This window comes from Cavia porcellus, unplaced genomic scaffold, assembly GCF_034190915.1.
Source record: "Cavia porcellus strain 051 isolate PalLab524CR breed Dunkin Hartley unplaced genomic scaffold, mCavPor4.1 scaffold_3, whole genome shotgun sequence".
NCBI classification, from domain to species: domain Eukaryota; kingdom Metazoa; phylum Chordata; class Mammalia; order Rodentia; family Caviidae; genus Cavia; species Cavia porcellus.
In genome coordinates, this window is record NW_026947486.1 from 15,884,612 (window position 1) to 15,908,765 (window position 24,154).

General features: G+C 34.6%; 1 protein-coding gene across 4 annotated transcripts in view; it reads left to right on the forward strand.

The window, feature by feature from the left end:
- The window catches only part of Kdm6a (lysine demethylase 6A), a 197,949-nt gene that overhangs the window by 86,996 nt on the left and 86,799 nt on the right, over positions 1–24,154 (forward strand). For all 4 annotated transcript variants that reach the window (XM_063245754.1, XM_063245756.1, XM_063245755.1 and 1 more), the window contains exon 5: positions 18,462–18,520. In XM_063245754.1, the coding sequence (XP_063101824.1) occupies positions 18,462–18,520 (59 nt within the window). The remainder of the gene's footprint in view (positions 1–18,461; positions 18,521–24,154) is intronic.

A 24,154-nucleotide genomic window follows, 5' to 3' on the forward strand; every position in this document is an offset into this window, starting at 1 on the left:
GGGGGGAACCCATTATTTTTCCTTTTGGTTAACTGCCCATTCGACTTGGTGTGTTCTTTCCATGAGACTTTTTGGAATTGTTACTTTTATTGTCTCTTTTTAGAATATCCTTGAGAATATTTTGGAGTGCTGGTTTGATAGTCATGAAATTTCTTAAGGTGATCTTTGCCATGGAAACATCTTATTTCTCCATTAATTTTGAAAGGCAGCTTTGTAGGATATATTAGTCTGAGTTGGGAGTTTTTTTCTTTTCTTCATGTACTTGCCAGGCAGGCGCTTATGCTGATGAGCTAAGTCCACCGCCCCTGGAAATTGTTTTCTATTAGGGCTTCATCACTTCAGTCCAGTGTCTTTTGTTTTTAAGATTTGTGTTGAGGCATCTGCCTTTATATTCTATTGAGGTTTACCTTTATAAGTATTTGGTTGGTTTTCACTAAAGGTAACATTTTGTCCTTGTGTTTGTCTTTTGGAATTTTGACTATGATGTGTTGTGGAGTTCTTTTTTGATCATGGCTGTTTGGGTTCTATATACCTATTTTATGTGTGCGTTAAATTCTTTCCCTATATTTGGAAAGTTTTTTGGTATTATTTCTGTAAACAGGTTTTATGCCATCTGTGCTATCTTCTGAATTTTCACTTTTTAGTTAATCTTAGATAATTGTTCTTTGGATTGTCTAGCAGCTATTCGATTAATTTTCCATGTTATCTCTGAATATGTGATCACTTCTATCAGCTCTATTTTTTAGTTCTGAAACTGTCCTCACATTTGTTACTTGTAGTGCTGATACTTTGAATAGGAGTTTTTATAGCCTGGATTTCTGTTTGGTACATTTTCATGTCTTCTAATTCTTTATTAACCTGGTCATTGATTTTTCATATTGTTTTGTTTAGCTGACTTAGATTTTCAGTAGCATCTTTAGTAAGCTCATTTATTAAATCCATTATCTGTTGAGTTATGTTACCCTTGATTTCATCAAGCACCTTATTGATTTGTTTTTATATCTTTTTCTGTATTATTTTGTGTAATTTAGTTGTTTGGGTTTTGATTTTCTCCCATCAGTGCCCTATGGATCAGCTGAGGTTTATATGTCCAATGTAGTGGAGCTTGTATTCAGTGTGAAGATCTCTTTAGTTAGTGTGTGTGCTTTCTAGTGATGGACTCCAGGTGTGCCTTAACTATAGGCTTTTGCCTGTGTTCCAAAATTCAGCCACCTTTGTTAATTGGAGGGGAAGGTGGAGCATATTTGCCCAATACTCAGTTTTCCAGAAATGAGCCTTAGTATTGTTGATGACACAAAAGTAAATCAGATATTGGCTTACAATAAAAACCAATTATCAGTAACAGCTATGCCTGGCAAGGGCAGCAAAATCAACAACAATAATAGAGTCAAAGACAATCTGGATATCGACATACCATAATAATCAATAAACCAACAGCAATAATAGAGTCAAAGTCTGGATATTGACATACCATAATAATCAATGAACACTTCTACTGTACCAATCTTAGTAGAAAAGAAATATGTAGTTATAATGTAGATACAGACAAACCAAATAATGACATGTAGCAAATATCTGCTTAATGCATACCATGTAGTATACCATCATCAACAATAAAAAAGAATTTAAAAGACAAAACTAATATGTAACGGTCTATAAAGCTTAATAGTTATATTAGAAAGATGGAGGGGCTGAGGAAAGGGAAAATGAAAGAGGGAAAATTTGAAAGCTCAAGAAAAGGAAGATGAAAAGGAGAGAAAAGTAAGATACATAGGATCCTCTTAAGGGAGAAAGAAAAATTAATAGAACTAGATGAAAGTAAGAGAGAAAAAAAGAATTAAAAACAGAGGGGGAAAAAAACCCCACCAAATCCCAAAAAGCAATGAAGAAAAAGAGATATGAGTCTAACAAAATTCTTCTGGGTTTTTGAATGAATGGTTTTTTCCCAGGGTCTGCAGTATTGGAATCCAATATAGGGGAAGAATATTGGAATCAATATAGGGGAAGAATAGTGAGTTACTAATAAGACCTATTTTTTTGAGACAGGGTCTACTAGTTCAGGCTGGCCTTGAATTTGCTATGTAGTCCAGGCTGGCCTTGAATTTATGGTGATCCTGCCGCAGCTTCCAGAGTGCTGAGATTATAGGCATGTCTTCTATACCTGTTCTGTTCTGTTCTGTTCTGTTCTGTTCTGTTCTATTCTGATACTCAGTTTTTTGTGTGTGAATGCCGTTCCTGTTGGGTGTGGTTGGTCGATGATGTCCACCCTAATAGTATATTCACTCCAGCCAATTTCTTTGTTCCCCCTGTACCTTAATGACTTTCTCCTTTTAGCCTTAGGGCCATTGGCTATGGGTTTGTAAGGTGCGCTTCTGCTCCAGAGGCCCTTCTATCTGTATACTTCAGGCTGTGGTAACTGTCAAGGTCAAGCTGTATCTTTCCTTGTTCATGTTCATAAAGTAAACAGCCTTAAGGTAGATCTCTTTTTAGTATGCTGGCTATAAAGAACTTTAGTCCTTAAAACAGATTCATTAAAAAGGTCCTTTCTGATTTATTACATGATGGAAATTTTAATGCAGTGTGGTTTTTATCTTTTTAAATCCATTTTGATATTTGTGCTGGACTTCAATTTTCTAATTGTGCCTAATTAGTGAGATTGTTTTCATTTGTAGTTTTAATTTTTTCTTAATTGTTACAGTGATGTGGGATTGTGAGTTAATGTCTATAGGTGAGAGATGCCAAGGAGAGATAATTACTATAATGGAAAAATTCAGGTTTCTCCTAATTCAAATTCGTATTTTTAATTTAGAAATAACATTGAGTATTCAAATATAACAATCTCGAAGTGCTTTATAACATGAAAAGTAATTAAAACTTAAAGTGAAGACAGAACTCTTAATAAATATTTCAACAAGCTTAATGCATAAAAAGGGGGAGTGGGATAAACTTTTTGTACCAAGAAAGACAGAAGAGAGACAAAGACAATACGATCTTTTATAGAAAATGTAGGAAGTTAAAAATCAGTACTTTGGGGGAATAATAAAGGTAGATTCTTTTTAGCTTTTACAGTTTAGGAAAAAATACAACCTATATGTTGTTAGTCCATTTACTTTGTGGACCAGGCACTCAATAGATGGTTCAGGAAGCCTTCCAATTAGCACTGATAAGTGGTGGACAAACCATTATCATCTGTGTTCATCTTCTGACTTTTCTGTGACTTTTCCATTATATTACTTATGCTAGTTACTAACTGACTTTTATATTCATTGATGGGAGTTTCATTGGCAGTTTGTAAATGAGTACCATTCCTGTCTGGCCTTGTTCTTGTGAGGGAGACACAAATAGATGCAGTAAGTTTTTGATAAGTGATGTAGTAGTGTTATTGAGGGATAAGCAATAAGTAGAAGTGTTTCTTTGCTAGGAGTATAGGAAAAATCTCTGTGCAGATGAGGAAAGATTCTATAAAAAAGATGAAATTTGAGGGAAGAATTAACGGAATTTCCAAATGAAAGAGTTAGAAAGACTTTCTAAGAAGAGAACTGAACCTGCACATGGAAGTACAGTGGAAATTTAGGGAGCACTCAATTTTTGGATCTAGAGCAGAGGTCCACAGACTTTTATTTTTTTTTTAAAGACAAAATGCAGACATTCTTCATTTTATGACTGAGTTCCATTGCTGCAAAGAGGTTGTTAAATGAACTGGTAACTAAATGAGGAATTATATATAGTATATACATTATAATATTCAAAACAAAGAAATGGCCATAATTTTATTTCCTTTATCAGTATTACAGTGTATCAGTTAGTTTTTTTATTACTGAGACAAAATAGCCAACATACAAAGTTACAGGAAGAAAGATTAATTTTGGCTCACGCTTTGTAGAATTTTAATTTTTAGTTGGCTGGCTCCAAGGCAGAGTGGCATTGCAGAGGAGAAACAGTTCATGGCAGACAGAAGGTAGGAAGGCAGAGAAGCAATGAAGTATCAAGGAAGCAGCAGCAGTTGGCTTTCTTTCTTTCGGTGCCCCTTTGTATTGTGTCCAGTCAGTGGACTAATTTAGTAATCACACATCCTTAATCCCAGCATCATATGTTTAATTCTCAGTATCACTCATTGTAGATCCAACCACCTTGAAAAGCCCTGCCTATGCCTGCATAAGGCTTTGAGGAAATATTTAGACACAAGCCATAACACTATCTTATGTGTTTAGAATGTTCTAATCTTTTGCTTTCTAAAATAATGAACAATCTTATAAAATTATTCCTTGAATATCTGAGAAAACCTACTGACCTTTTGCACCAGCCAGGCTTGATTTCTTTGGGAAGATTTTATATTACTAATTTAATTAGTTACCAGTTAACTTCTGACTTTATGTCTCTGCTGCATTTGCCTATAGTCTTGCACATCTACAGTTATATAGGTTCTTGTCTGTTCCGATACATATTTGTGCTTTTCATTCTTGTTTCAATTAGATGTTTGTCAATTTTATTAGTGATTTCAAAGAGTAAAATTTTGGCATTATCATCTCCAGTGTTTTTAATCTTATTTTTAATATCAGCTCCTGCTGTTCTTTTGTTCTTTGTTTTATTCTTTTACATGGTAGTTGTATTCCTTGATATTTGTAGGGGCTTGGTTTCAGGACTCAGGCTCCCACCCCTGCCACCACCCCTGGCCCCACCCCCCATTTACGTATGTAGTCCAGGCTGATCTTGAACTCAGTATGGAGCCCAGGCTGGACTCAATTTGTGATGATCCTCCTGCCTCATCCTCCTGAATGTTGGTATTATAGGTGTGTGCTAATATTCCTAGCTCAGGACTCCTCTTCCCCATGGCAAAATCTGAGGATGCCCAAGTCCTTTATATAAAGTGGCATAATATTTGCATACAACCTATGCATATCTTCCTGTATACTTTAAAGTATCTTTAGATTACTAACCCTAACAAAAATGTTGTACTACAGGGAATAATGAATAAGCCTGTGCATCTCAGAAAAGATGTAGTTTTCCTCCCACAGATATTTTTGATCCTTGGTTGATTTAATTCTCAGATGTCAAAGCCATGGATAAAGAGGGCCAACTCTATATACATGGACTACCTATTTGTAGTAAAATTTACTTTAAGTGACTATAACATGCTCTCTATGGTGTTTTTCTCCAGACCATCATCTAGCTTTAAATCCCTTTTTAAAGAAAAGTCTCCCTAGGTATTGTTTTTTTTTATTTGGTTTTTGTTCTTTTTACTGGTTTAGGGAGACCGGCTTAGTTGTCTTATAGGATATCCCATTTTCTGGATTTGTTTTATTGTCAGTGTTTGTTTGTTTCTCTAACCTCTCTATTTGACTGAAAGTTAACAGTTAAATGCTTAATGGTTTTTAATGTCTTTCTGGCTTAGTTTCATCAGGGTTTACAAAAATTATTGTAACATTTCCCCCCATATGTATGCATTTTTCTTCCTGGAAAGATTTCAAGATGAATTACAGATATTTTATCATCTACAAAAATTAACAAGAAGTTATTTTATTCATTTAAAGATGCTGCACATATGTCTTGGTTTAATTTCTCAGAATAAGATACGTATTTAGTCAAGGTCATGTTTGGCCTCTTGAATGCTAGGCTTATAGGTGTCTGTCACTATGCCAGGCTCATAGTCACGTCATTTTAAATTTACGGACCAACTGGTAGCCATGATGTAGTTGTTAGTGCATATTCAACTTTTTTCTCTTGGGGTTACTAAACAAACATTTTGTTGTTTCAGTAGACAATGTTTGAGGACCATGTAAGGAAAGAATATGACTGTTGGTTGCTGTGTTGGTCAGTTTTTTGTCATTGAGACCAAATAAATGAGAAAAACAAGTTACAAGAGGAAATACGTATTTTGGTTCTTACATTTCCTCTGACATCTTTTAAGCGATCTGTACTTTGTCTTCTGCAACTTTTCTTTGCATTCAGCTTTCTGGACCTAGTTATTGTTCTCCTTAGCCTGAGATAATTTTTAGCTACCACATCTTTAAATATTGCCTATTTTCTCATTTCATTTTTTACCTGTACAGCTGGTTTAATATACACAATAGACTTAGCTATTCTTAGCTTTGCTTTTGTGATTTCCATGTCTTTATCTTTGTGTCTAGTGTTCTTTGTTTTAGTTCATTAATTCTCCAGCTGTAATAATGTGAAATGTCTGTTTCCCCTTTCTACCACAGAGGCAAGGTACTGCTTGTTTTATTTTTTTGGTTTCCCTATGGATAGGAATATGTTTGTGTTTCATCATTTTATTAAATGTGTGCTACACTTAATGTAGTAAAAGCTTTAGGTTTCAAGGTATCTTACTGACTTTTGACATTTGCTTGTTTTTATTTCTCCTTTTTAGTTTCCAGCCTTTTACTTTTTGTTGCCAGGTTAGCTATTCACTTACAAAGATAGGGAGCATTTTTAATGATTTTATGTGAAGAAGATTTTCCAAATATACTTTATTTGCCAGTTTACCATATATTTGGAAATGAAATGCATGACAGTCTCTTAGTTATTGTATCATAATTTAAGGGAATATAAATGAAAATATTGGGGTACTTTACAAAAATCATTTGTGTTTTAAATTTAAAAGAATAAAAATAAATATAAAGGAATGAAGTTTTTGGATGACATTTGGCAATATGTAATATAAGCCTGAAATGTTCATACTATTTGACCTACCTAGTAATTCTACCTCTAGAAACTGCACATAGAAGACATGAGGGTTTATGTGAAACACAGACAGGGTATAGATTCCATGTTTTACAGAGACTTAAATTATAGCTTAAAATGAGAGATTATTTGTTATCTCCAGTAGTTCCTAAGTAGCAATTCTAGTAGTGGCACGGTAACTTTGTTCTATGATGTTGTTCAGGGACCCAGGTTTTATTTTGTCTGTTCACTGTCTATAGTGAGTTGCCCTTGATTGCATGGTCTAAAGTACTCTTAGAGATGGTACTACATTTCAAGAACCTGGTCAGTGAAAGAAAAAGCAGAAGACATACCCCATTTTCTTAGGAATTACGAGGTATGTCACATATCTTCTGTGCTTATCTCACTGGTGATAATTTAGTAATAGGAATACTCCTAGCCATATAGGCAGCCACAAATGTATTATTGTATCTGATCATGAGAATAATTAAAATAGAAAACGGTAAGAGAAACTACACATGTTGTTACAGAATAAACTATGTTAGTAATATAAATTAGCATACGTGTCAGTGGTAAGTGAGGAAAATACGTCTGTATGTCATGGAAATCTTACTTAATGTTTCCCTGGGAAGTATGATTATAAATTGTCAGTTGAAAAAAAAGCTTTCAACCCTCCTGTTACACTGGCAGCTGTCAATTCAATTTGTGGCTCATAGGCTGCTTATCCTTTTTTCTTATTGTTACAGTAAAAACTATTAAAAAGTAAAGGCAGCTTTGTTATTTATATTGTTAAATATATTATATATCTTATATGTGGCTGAAGAGTATTCTTTTTCACTCACTATGGCCTGGGCAAGCTAAAATGTTGGGCATATCTCTTAAGAAAATTAAAGATGACTGCCTTTATCTAGAGCTCCTCTTCAGAAATGGATTTCTGTGGTCTTGTACCACTGTCAGTTATTTTCATTGTTTCACCACTCTTCAGCTCTGCTCTAATTAAAGGGTTATTTGTATTCTAAATTTATTGTATAGTAAGTTATTAATATCAAGTGTGGCAACCTGTAGCCCTGTCAAGCTTCTTGTTTGGGTGGTTCAGGCTGTCTTTAGGTACTAGTTAATATTTTTGAAGTCTCTGGTTATGATGTCACATAACTTTTGTGTAGTCTATATATAACTTGTTTTTTTACTCTTAGATTGTGTTATGTATCATATGTATCCTTTGCATAATTACCATTTGCTAATTTTCTTGACAGATACATTGTATTTTAAGTATTGTATATGTAAAAATTGTCTAGTAGCTCAAAAGAATTCTGTGCAACAGATTGTGCTTTCCATTTTATAAAGATGATGTAATTGAGACCCAGTTCATTTAATATTTTTCATGAATTTTTTTTTATCAGCACCAGGATGAATTTTTATAGTAAGTGAGAAGATTAGGATTCTAAACCCAAACCTGATGTTCTCCGTGGTGTGATTTCATGATTACTGTGAACATTACACAGGTTTTGGAAACAAAGCTTGTGCTTTGGTAGTGTAACTTTGGGCTTGATGCATATAATGAGCTTTAGTCACCCTCTTTCTATTGTGTATGCTAGGAAAAACCATTTAATTATCCAAAAATAGTTCAGATTGTATTGCATAAATAACTCAGTATAAATCTAATTGGCAAAGAATCAAATTCTTTGATAATACTTATAGTAGGCTATTAAAGATTATAAGATACTAATTTATTCAGCATCAAACTTTTCTTACATAACTCATGCAAATTATTTACTATGAATCAAAAGGTAACGACTTCTATTCATGTCATTGCAGAATCATTCTACTGGAGGAGATGAATAGCATATCTATAATAGACACAGATACTCATTTAGAATTATGTTTCAGGGCACAATTCTCTTTGGTTTTGCGAACATGTCATCTAATACTTCGCGAAGAAAGATATGAGTGTTGTGTTAAAGGTGGATAGGAATTTGCCATTGGGGAAAGTGAGTATAGTGTAAGATGATAATGACTTTTTCAGATGAAAGCAAACATAGTTAAAAATTGTAGAAATGTTTAAGAATCTAATTTATTCATGAATTTGCATGTTATTGACTGAAGTGGTGGCTATGAAATTGGGAAAATGGAGCAAGAGTCATAAAATAAAAACTTTTCTAAATCGTACTAGGTTTTTATGGACTCTTTAGAGAAGTTTAAAATAGAAAGTGTCATGCATGAATGTTTGAAAACTCATTAGCAAAGTGATTAAAAATGGAAATGAAGAGAAAGTCTGGGATTTGGGAGACAAGTTAGAAAATTGTTGTCATAGTCCAGGCAGATAAAGTTCAAGTTGGTCATAAATGGTATAGAGAAGGGAATAGAGATGAAGAAAGGGGTAAATTCAAAGGTTTGTAGATTGTAAATTGAACATCTTTCTTTGTGGTACTGAGAATTGAACCCAGGACCTTTGCACTGAACTATTTCTTTCAATCATTCGTTCATTCATTCATTCTGCTTTGCGACAGGGTCTTACTAAGGTGTTAAATTGTATTTGCAGGGCTCAAACTTGTGATGCTCCTGCCTCAGTCTTCCAGAATGGTAGGATTACAGACAGGTTGCACAATTACATAGCAATGTAAAATGAGCTTTGTGAGTAGAATGAGCATGGTATGCTGATTGGGAGGATGTGAGAGGAGAAAATAGAATTATTTTTAGGCTTTGTCAACTTGTAAGATTTTTAGACTATGGTCTAAAATTCCACAGTATCATTCGAAAATATCATACTCCTGTTCAGTGTAAGCTTGGTGTAGTTTCAGGTATTCATGTAGCTGGTGGAAGTAACTAGAAGGGTTTCGGAAATTTGTGTCTGGAGAGTTTGGAATGCCTTCATAACTATTACCAGAACTCTGGGGCAAGATTCCTGCTCCAGGGGTCCCAAAGATGAGGCCATGCCACCTGTCCCATATAGCCAGTCAAGGAGATGATAAGTGGTAAAAGGCAAGAGAGAAACTTTAATTATTATGGCTATATTGAGAAGCACTGATGTAGAGGTTCCAGATCTGTCTTGGAGGGGCTCACACAAATGTTGAGGTTTTATTGAAAAGAACAAAGGCAGCGATTGAATGTTTCTGCAGCTAGACAGTTTGCATAGCTAGCAGTGTAAGCAACCCTGGTCAAGTCCTGGTATTGTTGATGGGTATTTTGGAACTGGTTCTTTGAGGTCCTGGGATAGCCATCTTTGTTTGAGGGAGAGTTGTTACCATCAGGAGATGTCAGCTCTTGTTTTGGGGAGGGCAGCCTTAGCTCCTGTCATGGGGTCAATTGCTCTTGCTTTGAAAGGGTGTTGTGACTTCATAATGGGGTGGACTGCAAGGCTCTGCTTTTCCTGGAATATAAGGTAGCTGCCAGTTTAGGACAATGACTTGAGACTTCTAGTAGGCATTGTTCCAGGGGACTGTAGAACTAGAAGTTGTAAAAGCTGGTAATTGGATGTCCCTGCAGGTCCTGCAAGCTATTTTATTTATTTATTTTTAATCTCAGTGTCCTCAGTTTTGAAGGGAGATGAGCTAAGCTAGGTCAATTTAGGACTGATAAACTCTATAAGGCTTCTTAAGTGATTAACATGCCTATGTACAGAGCTGAGCAAGGATCTGTCCCAAAATTTAAAGGTAGTAATAAAGACCTAAAATGAAGACAGAGGTGCCAAGATTTATTCTGCTTTTAAGCTTCCCATTGGACATTTGCAAGTCTAGGCCCTTGTTGTAAAGCTTCACCATTATTCTCCTGCCTCCCTAGTACTCCATAGGGTAGACCCCTCCCCCTCAATCTATCACTGGCTTTGTGGAATTGTCAGGACCCCCTCCCCCCAAGACATTTGATATTTTTCTTATGGTTTAGCATGAGTTTATTTCTAAATATCCCAGCATAAAATATATAATTGTCTTGAAAAATAATTACTGATCTAGATCTGGTGATACAGGCCTATAATTCATCATGCTTGGGAGTTAAGTCAGGAGGATTACAAGTTCAGGGTTAGCCTGCATAGTTTAGTGAGATCCTATGTCAAAATAAAAAATGGGCTGGAGATGTAGATCAGTGCAAAGGCCCTGGGTTCAGAACCTAGTACCCTCACCCCCCAATCCCATGATGACTGGTAATGATTATTTGTGGTGGCAACAGTCAAATTGTTATTCCATCTCCAAACTGGCAACATATAGAACCTAGTTTCTAGACTATGGCTTGGTTTACATCTTGTCTCATAAAAGTTTTAGAAGCTTTTACATTTAATTATATTTTTTGAGACAGGGTCTTGCTATATAGTTGAGCTAGTCTCGATCTCACTACGTCGTAGCCCAGGCTGGCCTTGACCATCTTCAGCCTTCTAAGTGATGGGATTATAGGTGTGTGTACCACCATGCCTGGAGAAAACTTTATTATTAGTTTTATTCACATTCTTTTCATCCCATCTCTCCTCCCTCCCTTTAAGAAACAGTTGCCTTCTCACTAGTGCTGCTTACTTACAACACACTCTTAGAGTAAAGGTCTAAACTTTTATCTTTCAGAAACAAAACATATAAAACACAGTTAACACAGAAACACAGAAAATACTTCCATCCCTAAAGGGAATGGCCAGTGTTCTGATCTCAAACTTAGTGTTTTCCTTTAAATTCCTTATAGTTCATTACTGTTGTGCCATTTTCTGCCTAATCTGGTTTTTATTCAGGGTTACCTAGAAATAATTTTTTCTCTTCCAAAATTGCATCTAATAATTGGGGACCTATAAATTAATGACAACAGGGGCTGGGGATTTAGCTCAGCGGCATAAGCGCCTGCCTTGAAAGCAGGCAGTCGTGAGTTTGATCCCCGGTACCAATAAAAATGAAAAAGACAAAAAAAAAAAAAAATTAATGACAACAGACAGGTTAACAGGAGGAAGGGGAAAGTTTATTTAACCTGCATTTTAGTTGTTTTGATGAGTAATCAACTAGGGATAAATGTCTTATATTTATTCAAGAGGAGCTTTAGGTTTACAGCAAAATTGAAAAGGCACAAATATTTGCCTTTACCCCTGCTCCCACACATATATAATCTTTTACCTTAGCAGCATAATGGAGTGGTACATTTGTACTGTCTATGAACCTAGATGATGTATCATTGTCACTCAAAAGTCTGCAGTTTTCATTAGGGTTCATTTTTGGTTATTGTACATTACATTTTTAAAAAATTTTTTCAAATTTTTATTTTTGTGTCAGGAATTGAATTTAGACCTTGAGCTATATTCCCCATCTTGCTCCACTGTTTTAGAGAAATGTATAAAGACGCGTTTCATTGATTATAGTATCATATAGAGTATTATCACTGCCCTAAAAATCCTCTGTGCTTGCTTTATTCATCTTTTTGTTTCTTGGCAACTGTTTTTTGGGTCTTTTTCCTTTGTCTTTGCCTATTGCACTTTCTGATGCTAATCGACAGCTGATTTCCCACTTCCCAATGCTAGAGATTGGTCTTGTCCCAAACTAGAAACTCCCTACAGGTGTGTGTGTGTGTGTGTGTGTGTGTGTGTGTGTGTGTGTGTGTTAGTTTAGATAGCTGCTGATTGTTTAGATATTTTCAATTTAGTGTAATTTTCATGTCATTTTAATGCATTGTTGATCTTTTCAACATTCTCGTAACTATGACACACTAACAGAAGGAGGAAGGAAAGAAACATTTATACAATGAAAACAACAACTTTTCCAGAAACCCCTTGGTAGAAATCTGCTTGTCTCAGTGACTGGAATTGTGTTATGTTACAAGATTTTTTTTTTTTTTTTTTCTTCTTTCTGCTAGTGGCCAGGAAAAATGGGACATGGTCAGCCAACCAACAAGTAGCTTTTATCAGATTTCATAAATTTGAGCAAATTTTGTAGGGCGTATCAAGTATAACATTGTCAATGTTTTCTGTATTTCATTTTGTGTTCTGATGTTCACTGTCTGTGTAGTTTATCACTCTTTTTCCAGTCCACCTTTAGACAAGTATGTTCATAAAAGCAGAAATGGAACCCTCAGTGCCCTGTCCTTCAATTTGGAAATAATGTGGGGAAACTGAGAACATGAGGAACAGAAGTGCCTCCCTCCCGTTTTTTATTAATTTTTTAAAATACACTTTTCTCCTATATGCTGGGGCTGCAGAGTGCTTTCTTCTCAGGTTGGGGTTGTACAGCATACAGTCTTGGTTATGTGACATAGAACATTCAGGAATTTGTCTTAAAAGCTGTGTGAAAACACTTGTGAATTCTGATACTGATGAACTACTAATATAATGAACTGCATCTTTACTGTAATAGCCACTAGAGACTGATAGTTACCAAGTTATTAACCCCTCCCCCTTGATTTTTTGGGATAGGGTCTCTCTGTGTAGTTCAGGCTGGCCTCAAATTTGTGATCCTTTTGCCTCCTCCTCTTGAGTGCTGGGATTACATATGTGCGTCACTATGCATGGCTTCAAGTTTTAATTTCTTAGTTTGCCATTATAACAGGTACTATAATGTGGTCTAGGTCAGAGGTTGGTAACCTTTTGTAAAGGGCCAAGTGATAATTTGGACTTTGATCTTTGTTGCAACTATTCATCTCAGCTGCTGTAGCTGGAAAAAGCTTTAGAAAGTAAGCAAATGAGCAAATGATGGGTGTGCCATAGGTTGTTGGCCATCAGGTGGTTGCTTTTACCTAAGGATTTACCTTGAGGCAGGACTACATACAGTAGGCCTCAGTTTTCAGCAGTTTTGCTTTCCATGATTTCTAATACCCACTATCAACTGCATCCTGAAAATAGTAATTGGGGAATCTCAAATATAAACAGTTGCTAAGTTTTAAATTGTATGCTGTTTTGACAATGTGATGAAATCTTGTACTGTGCCCTTCAATCCTGCTAGGCCAGGGATATGACTCATTCCTTTGTCACATATTAGCTCTCTAGTTATCAGGTCAATTGTCTTGTTATCAGAGTGCCTGTGTTTATGTGACTATTACTTCACTAAAAAATGGCCCCACAAGATAAGAGTAGTGATCCTCGCAATTTGAATATGCCCAAGAGTATTAGCTTTGCTCTTATACTTCAAACTGTAGAAGTTAATAGCTATAGTGAATGATAGTTAAGATGGGTATGGCATCAGATTTGTAGATGGAAGGCGTGATTAGAAAATTGTATTCTGATTGATGATAACATGTTGTGCCAGAAAGTGTTGGGTCTGTGTGAAGACTTTGGCAAGAGAGTACCCAAAAAGGGTGACACCAAGCCATTTACTGCAAGTAAGGGATGGTTACACAGGTTGAAAATAAGTTTAAACTAAAAAATACGCAAATTCCTGGAAAGCTGTGTCTACCCATGCAAAAGCTGCTGTCTCATTTCCAATAAAGTTAACTAACGAGTAAGGACACTGTCCAAAGCAAGTTTTCATTTGTGTTCCATGAACCTACATTTAGTAAAATGCAAAGGAGACATCAGGGCATAAAATACAGAAGGCTGGATTAACTGTGGTACTGTGGCAATGCTGCCGAGTATATGATAAATCTAGGTGTATGTATGTACACAGTGAAGAATTGCCACACTCTAAAACAAGATTAAAAATTATATTTTGAGGGAGAGTAAGCACATGCACATTAATATATTGCTGCAATTCTGTTGATTATTAGTTATTGCTGTTTTTTACCATGCCTAATTTATAAATTAACTTTATTATGGGTAAGTATAGGAAAAAACACTATATAGAGTTTAGTATTATCCAGGTTCAGGCATCCAGTGGGGATCTTGGAACCTATTACCTATGGATTGGGAAGGGTGCTATGGTATATTTTATAAATTACATACTTCTCAGAAAACTACTCCACTAACTTCTCAAAATTGATTAAAGATTCTATCAAATTTAAACTCATTGCCATATCAGTACCTATACTTAGGTCAACCTTTTACATAGACCCATGTTTTTCAGTGGAGTTACTATTAACATTTTTGGCAAGATAATATTTTGGTGTTTTGCAAAGAATACATGTATTTCAGGGTATAATGTATAGTAGTTCATACCGTTTCCAAAGATGTGTGATGAAGAACTCCTGGCTTAAGTGTCTTATTTTCCCATACTTCCTGTCATTGAGATAGAGTATTCAAGTACTGTACTATAAATCTTCCTAGTCCTTATTATACTGTGTTAACTCCTGTAGCTTGGTATATACGTTACTGTTAGGCATTGATTTCATGATCTTTTATCATTAGATTTTAAACTTACTGAGGATAGGGATTTTTGTCTGTTTTGTTCATTACTGTAAAGGAGGAAAAGTATCTTTTCCTTGTATTCCATGTAGGTTTTTGGCTAGGGTCTGTGTAATAAACAGATTAACAAGAGAAAAGCATATGAATTTATTTAATATAGGTTTTCCATGATTGTGGGAGCCTTCATAAGGAAATAAAGGCATAAAGATACATTTAAAACTGAGTGTTTTTATGCTAGGTTCGAGGGAAAATAGAAAGTCTTCCAATGTGTTCGGATATTATAGGATATGAGTAGATGGGGAAAAACTAGGCAAGGCCTGTTCTGATTTTTCTTTTTCCCTTCATCTTCAGAGTCAAGCATAGTTAGGTTGCTTCTCAACTGAGGGTTTTTATGGCTTTGCTCAGGGGAGAAGGGTATAAAGAAGATTTGAAAATAATTCCTGCACATGCTGTTTCTTGGATTCCATCAGTTTACATGTTCAGTATGGCAAGATGCCATATTGTGGGGCTTATATGTTCTGAACTTTGCTGATACTAATTTCATAGTACCTGTAACTCTGGCATCACTCAATAGGTGCTCAGTAAATGTTTAAATCACTTCGTTGGCTGTTACTGAAAAATGTGACAGCTTAAAAAAGGGGCTGTGTTAGCTTTCTGTCACTGTGACAAAATACTTGAGAAAATTAACTCAGGAATGATTTATTTTGGCTTGTGGTTTCAGAAGTTTCAGTCCATGGTTGCCTGGTTCCATTATTTCTGGGCCCATAGTCATGCTGTACATTATGACAGAAGGGTATGATAAAGCACAGCTGTTCAATTTATGGTGACCAGGAAGTGTTTGTGGAGGTCCCAGTAGGCTTTTCAAAGGCAAACTTCCAATAACCTACTTCTTCTACCTGGGCCCCATTCCTACATTTGCCAATAGTGCCACCTTCCAGTAGTGCCAAACAGCTGGAACTAAGTCTTCAACACACAAGCCTTTGGGGGCCATTTCAGATCCAAATTATAACAGAGATCATGCCTTATATTAATGCTGGGCAACCAAGGGGACTGAGCAAACAGATATAAATATTGGGTGTTCAACTTAGCAAATTTTTGGGAGTCTGCTTACTGAAGCAAACTGTACTGTTTGATAACAGCATACATGGCTTGGCATCCCTGTCCATGTAGCATGTTTGCTTAATCAAGAAGAATTTAGTTGTTACACAGATAACAAAAATGTAGTTAAGAGTGAGCTCTGGAGCCTGATGTAGATTTAATTTCTATGTCTGCTGCTTAGTATTTGTCTCCTTAAACAAGTTGCTTACTTTTTGATCTTTAGTTTTTTCACCCTGTAAGTGAAGCTACCACTTCATAGAGTTATTCGAATCTTTTGAATTAGTTGATAGACTATTTTGTGTAACATTAAGTTGGCATATAATGTCATATGATAAATTGTGCTCAGACCAGATTTAGAGATTGGAAACATCACTTATAATTTGAGGTGGGACAAGCAACAAAACTTCATGGGGGCAGGTGGCATTTAAATAGATCTTAAATAATTGATAGAATGTATAGGGCAGAAGGAATGGAACAAGATTTCCTTGAGTTAGATGAAGTATGCAGATAAAGTATGTGGGATGTCTCCTGAAGGTAGAAATACCCCTCAATAGTCTCATTGTCACCCTCTCCTCTCCACCTTCTATGGCTTGTTTGTTTCCTGTTGTTTACTCAAGCCTTGCTTCTTTTCCTTCCATCTGCCTCTCCTCCCAACAAAAATTTGCTTTCTAATCTTGACTTTCTAGGTAGAACAGTTCATGATTTTCAGTGAACTACTACTGCATCTTGGGTATCCATACCTCTCTTTTTGTGTCCTAGATTGCATGCTTCTTGAGAGTAGAGGATGAATATTTTATTTGGTTTGGCTTACTCGGCCCTAGAGTATTGTCCCTGGCACTAAACAAATGCTCAAGTTATTTCAGGAGTGCAATAGTAAATGAATGATCCTGATTAAAAACAATTTTAACTAAATTAAAAAAAATTAAGTACAAATTTTTCAATGGATGTTGTTTAAGACCTTCATGATTTCCTGAGTTTGTGAATACTACTATCACAGATAATGTTTGTATTTGAAAAAATTAGGAGTAATGAGGACTTAACTAAATTAAATTACCATATTTATTAGATTTTACAATGTACTTAAGTGTTTCTGGGAAAGTGCTTAGAATGCAAAGGAAATGTATAATATAATTGTAGAATAAATTTTAATGTTAAAAAAATTAATGTGCCCCAAAATATCACCTGTTTATATTTGGAATACTTTACTCAAATCAGTGACCTATACAAAGCAGTTGTGCCTTAAGTGCCCTCTCCCTGATACCTAGGGCACAATGACTTCCATGCTGTCTGCCAGAGATCCCCCACAGCATTGAGTCCCAGGTGCCCCTAGCCATGATCGGCCTAATAATATATCCTTTTATTGGTTTCCTTTCTTTTTCCTTTTTTTTTTTTTTTTTTTAAAATCGGTACCAGGGATCGAACGATTGCCTGCTTACAAGGCAGGCGCTTATGCCGCTGAGCTAAATCTCCAGCCCCTAGGTTTCCTTTCTTTCCTGTTTTGCTTTGTCACTCTTTTCCAGGTGTTTCTTGGGGTGACAGCTCAAACCTCTACTACTAAAAACTTGTCTTAGTGTCTAGTTCTTGGGAAATACAACCCAAGACACTATGACAAAAGAAGCATTTTAATTTAATAATAGCTTAAAATATATGTTTTAGAAATTAGAGAAAGGTTTAATTTAAAATTTGCAGTTTTAGAGAAATTTTGTTCATTAGAGTCAGTGGTATATAGAATCTTTACCTCTGTTTTTGAAAGCTTTACTTTTAGAGCAGATTTACACATTTACAACATAAACTAGATATTCAGATGTTTGCTTCTTTTCTTGTGTGTGTGTGTGTGTGTGTGTGTGTGTGTGTGTGTGTGTGTGTGTGTTTAAAGGACATAGGTAGTGAATTCCTGTTTGGAAGCCAGAGATAAAATAAGTCAGGATAAGTTTGGCATCTTTTTGGTACCCTAAAAGGAATCAGTGGTCATTGAGCCCCAAAATGTAACCTGGTAGGTAATTGTTTTGGTACACAGTTCTTTCAATAGTAAAATTGTTTTAGGTTTTTATTGTGCATTTTCTTTTAATTCTGTTTTCCAGGTGATAATGAACATAGAATTAAAAACAGATCAAGAAACTGAACCAGTGAAAGAATGCAGATATAAGCAAGTGAGAATAGGCTAGCATACTGAACGTCTTCTTATTCCCAATGAGTAGATTTTTAAAAAATTGTTGACAGAATTTTATTGGTAGTTTTTTAAATTTCCGGGCAAGTTTGATTAAGTAAAAATCCCGGAATATCTCTCCAGGTTAATTGAATTCTGTGCCATATGCTGACTCATAATTATTACCTTGCTTTTTAAAAAATACTTATATTGTAATGCATGGTAGAGTTGTAAGAAATTGTCATGGATGCCATATTTTATTTAATAACACCATCTATGTTAGATATTAATGCTTTTCCTAACAGTCTCTTTTTTTCCTTTCCTTTATAGAATGCTGCCTTTTTATATGGTCTTGGTTTGGTCTACTTCCATTACAATGCATTTCAATGGTAAGTTAACATAAAACAAATAATTTTAGTTGTTACTAGTAAGTAGCTTGTTTTAGTTTCTTTGATTTGTTTTTCCTTGGTTTTGTGTACATGAGTGTGTATGTAATAATTAAAAAATATTTTAGCATCAATAAGTACCTTTTTCAATAATATTTTGAAATTATTAGATTATTCCTTATATGAACGCACCTTAGAATATTAGAGTTGTGTGTAGGGACTAGAGAATATAGCTCAGTGGTGGAACATGCACTTAGCATGCTTAAGGCCCTGGGTTCTATACTCAGCATAACAAAAAACAAAACTGTGTGTATTGTTCCAATCAGGTACAATTGTTCAACTATTATATAATAATCTGATATAACATTCTGATCAAAGAAAGCTTACATTAGGATGCTTTGTGGAATTACTTGTTATGGACTAGTGGTTCCCATGGTACTTAAACTAACAAATGATTATGTTCTCAGGTCTTAAGATCTTGATCCATCATGATTGATATTTTTACCTTTTTGACTTCTAGATAATAACTAGGCAGTGTATTATAAACTTTTAGTTCTCATATAAAATAAACATAATAGTATCGCTTGAGAGTTGGAGATTAATTATGAGAGCAACAAATAATATTTTATAAATTGTAAATGTGAGATTCTGTTACTATGACCTTTGTTCTGTTGTTTTTTTGTTTGCCAGACAATAGCAGATTCTAAAAGAAAGAACATCGAATTTGAGTTGAAAGATTGGTATTTAGGTTGCAGTATTGCCACTTATTTTGAACTTCTGTTAAATAACTTTCCTAAGAAAATTGTAATCATGTGTCTTTTACAGAGTTTTGATGATCAAATGAGATACTGTAGTCTTGTGAAGATATTTTTTTTTTGTTTGAAGTATATCTGACTTTGTCAGAGTCCCTTCTGTGGTCCAGAATTTTAAGCTGAATGGGTGGTAAGAGAGTCCAGAGGAAAGTGATTGTGTATTTGACCATAGGTTACAATTCTTATTATATACCTGCTCTGTATCCTGAATATTTGTTTTACAACTTTTACGTATATATTGATGGTGATTTGATATTTTTTCCCTAACGATCAAACTTTAACCATGGCTGGCTTTCCTAGTACGATTTTTCTTTCTAAAAAAGCTTTTGGTCCTGTTAACTTCTAATTGTGTATGGCAAGCACTGTATTACTAGAAAGCATCTGTGATTATAATCATTCAGAGCATTGCTTTTAAAAAAGCAACAATGATTTTCATAGAGAAACTTTATAATTTTCTTTTAAGTTATCTCTTTCTTTACAGTGATGCTAAATTAAGCCTAATTTCATGTACAGTATATCATATTTAAAACCAAGGATAGACTAGATCTACTTTAAAGTCGATTAGCTTCTTAAAGATCCTACTCATAGAATTCAAAATTCTAAACATTTAGACTAGAAGTATCTTAGAGATAATTTGGTTTTTTCTTCCCTTAATTTTGTAAGTGAAGAAGACATATTTAATTCAGATTTATATAACTGTCTAATAGTGGAAACAAGCTTATGTTCAGATTGACTGGATATGTGTATAAATACATATAATCTGTCTCCAAGTTTGAAGTAGATAGGTGTTTATGTTTTCATTAGTATTATTTATAGTTGTTCTCTAGGTCACATTGATATAGTCTGCATGGCCCAGTAGAAATAATTTAGATAAAAACTGAAGCAAAAAACTCTACAGTTTGAGAATGGATATTTACATCTCATACCAGATGGTTTTACATACTTGTGGTGACTAGTGAGCCTTTCTCTACATGGAAGATAAGAACTCAAAATTTCATTGCCTTAGTAAGTTTGTGGCCATGCTAAGTTATATGTCTTGTAGTTGTGGAAAGTTATTTTATCTTTTTTTTTTTTTTTTTTTTTTTGGTTAATATATATGACAAGAGTGATACATAATTTTTTTTTCCTTTTGGATACCGAGGATCAAACTCATGACCTCGTGTTTGCCAGGCAGGTACTTATGCCACTGAGCTAAATCCCCAGCCCCTTATTATATCTTTTGATTCCTTATCTACATAGGATTTCTGTATCCTTCAGTTGACCTGATAAATGAAATTGAATGATGAAAGTACAGTGAAGTGTCTGAATTAATAAGTGCCCTCTGTTCTATTGGTCATGTCTTGATCACCAACCACTGTTTTCTTAAGATTCAAAGCTATGACGTCTTCCTAAAATAATATCTCAGCTTGTCTATGAATTTTTTCTGGCTTTGCTGTTTCTTCTCTTGCTGATGAAATGTTCTTTTACAAACTGTATCTCACATTTCTGCTTAAATTATGTTATTTCTTGAAAAATTAGAAAATTAGTATGGGTAGTGCTCATTGGGAGTTTTAGAGTACAACCTTAGGTTAAAACTACTTTGTGTTTTGTTTGTATATATACTTTAATTGCTGGGATTAGAAAATTTTAATTGCACACCATATTTTTAGGAGTTTGTTAAGTGATTCCAGAAAAAACAATCATATCTTTTCATATTGTCAGCATAAAGTATCTGCTTCAGCTGTTTCAGAGTGTTGTATCTCAGGTCTGTGTAATTAAAGTCCAATTTGACATTTAGTTATAGAGTTCTTTGACATTTGATGAGATTGTTTTATAATAATGTGTAACTATCATGTGTGTTTGGGTGGGTGACAATATATTATTTAACAATTTTACTAACTATAGTATTGTTAGCCTATTTGTTTCTTGTCAGATTATTCTGTTCATTTTTTTCTATTGTAGTTGATTAGTTGATTTGATTGGTCAGTTTCTAGTTCAGATTATTTGGACAGTTTTCCAGTTTCAGTGAATCTCTTTTTAGATGGAGAAGTTCATATCAGAAAAGTACTTTAGAGAAACTGTTACCTGACTTCTCTTTATTGTTCAGCTGTATTATTCTTATGAATGGTCTGGGACTAACTTTAAAGAAGATATCTAGAAGGAGAAAGATACATAAGCACATGGTAATACTTACACAGCAGAGACCTAGAAACAGGTCCCTAGAAGGCTGTTCCTTTATGTGTGCATGTATCCAAACCCTGTGTCTGACTTGTTCATCAAGGTGACAGATTGCTAGGGTTACCTTGAATTGAACTTGAATTTCGAAGAAATCCTATGTCCTACAGAGAGAGGAAACAATATGCATACAGAGAAAAGAAAGTCAGGCGATGGAAAAAGATAGTTTGGGGAAAGAAACAGTCTTGACAATCCAATAGAGGGAAAAAAACTGTCTTACCTAATACAGCTTATAGCCATGTCACTAAATATATCTTCATAAAAATGCTTTTCAGCTATCTTTGGGCTATCACCTTTTATATTCTTTACAGTGATTTCTATCAGAATGGTCCAGTGGTGGCAAATATAAGAGATATGCAGTGTTATGCTATCAGCATAGGGTCTTGGGAATTAGGCTCCTAAATCTAATTGACAAGGCTGATAAGGAAATGTAGTGGTCATTATTATGTTTATCAAAAAGGATTAGAAGAATAACATGGGAGATGAGTTTAAAAAGATGGGCATGTTAACAAGTAAAATTTCTTCAGGATTTATTTTCATAGCACTGTTCCAATCATGAATATTCTTAAGCATGTAAGAATTTCTCTTCTCCTATGTGGTCACTGCTTTGACTGTAGTAATGAAAAGAACAGTGATGATCTTAAAGCTTTTGGATGAAGTGAAAGAAAATCGTGCACAATTACTCAGTGTAGTCATGGTAACCATTGAGCTAGCATAAGATATAATAAAAATCCAATATTTGCTGGGTATGGTGGCATGTACCTGTAATCCCAGTTCTATGGCAGCTGAGGCTGGAGAATTTCAGATTGGCCCAGCCTGGATGGTTTAATGATGCTGTCTTAAACAAAACCCAGTGGCCTGTGTGTTGTAGCTCAATGTGATGACTGTGGGTTTAGTTCCCAATGCATTGCCACCAACCCTCAGCTACCCACTCTAATTTATTTTTAAACTATTATAATATAAACATGCTCTTCAACTGAAAGTTTAAAGTAATTTCCATTAAAGTAAAAGTTCTTTGTTGGGCATGGTGGTGCATCCCTGTAATCCCAGTACTCAGAGGCTGAGGCAGGAGTATTGCTGTGAGTTCCAGGCTATCCCTGGTCTACATTGTGAGCTTAATCAGGCTATGCTTTGAGACCTGGTCTCGCAAAGTGAGACCCTGTCTCAAAAAACCAAAAAGAAAAACCTAAAAACAGTTGATGTTAATTATCATGTGTTATTTATTATGTACATTTCTATATTAAAAAGCAAAAAACAAAAAACAGGAGATGAAACTAAAGCAGTTCTAATAAAATTATATTTAACTAGTGATAAAAAGATTACCAGAGGAAATTTGAAAGGGCTTTGATTAATAAAGCTTCAGGGAAATTATAGAAAGAAGTATAAATCTTGCAACAAGGACAGAAGAAAATATATCCCATTGTCTGTAGTGATTAAGTGAAGATTATCTAAAGAACGTAAAAGAACTGTGAATAACCCAGTGTGTAATCTTTCTAATTTAGCCTCACATTTAAGGTCAAATGATCCTGCTAACTCAGCCTTTGGTCTTCTGAATACATTCTTTGTGCTCATCCCACTGTATTAACATTTCCCTAAAAACATCTTAAGTATTTCTTTTATTTGTGTGACTTTCTTTGTGGCATTTACTGTTTGATCTGTCTTTTCTTTCATCTCTACATTTTAAAATCTTATTACCTCTTTATTTCATCAAATCTATATTGTTTTATTTTTTATTTTTTTGGTACCAGGAATCAAAACTCAAAACCTCATGCTTGTCAGACAGGCAGTGTGCTGAGCTATATATCCTCAGCTTCATCAAATCTTAGATTGTTTCACTTAAAAGGAACCTCTGAATTCCTGATGTGCACATGGAAGCATGTATGTGTTGTGTGTGTGTGTGCACGTGTATATATATATATATACACACACATACACACATATATATGCTATTACAGATTTAGAACTAGAATTTTTTTTAATTAATATGACATTTTGTGGAAATCTTCTTTAGTGCTTCGTGCATCCTTGAGGGAAATTTCTGGACTCAACTTTATTAGCCCCTAAAAACTTAGTTTTATCATTCCTATTTTCAGATGAACTAAAAACTGTGATAAGAACATTTAGCTAATGTTATTACTTTAACTAGCGAGGAGGTTTGGCTTTCTAGAAATATTAAAAATTGCAGTTGTTTTACTGTGTATTTAGCACATGTATATGTTTTTTGGAAGTAGTGCTATTGAGGTTTTTCTGTCTTTTTCCTTTTAAAATTGTTAATGAGAAATTTTAAGAAACCTTTTAAGTGAAAAAATCTGTAGAAATAATATAAATGAAATAAAAACTTTTTAGATAATTTAAAAATGACAATTATGCAAACATTGAACTTTTCCAGACACTGTATCATAAATGTATTTTATAGGTTTTGGTAGTCATTTCTCACTGTAAAATTCTTTTGTTAGAACTCTGAAGTCAGAACACATTATATATGTTGATGATTTATTCTAGTTTGTGCTGGAGAAACTGTGTTCTGGCTGCATGGATTTTGATGAGATATAAATGTAGTAAAAAGAAAACCAAAATGAGAATGTTCTTTTTCTTGAGTGATCTCTTACTT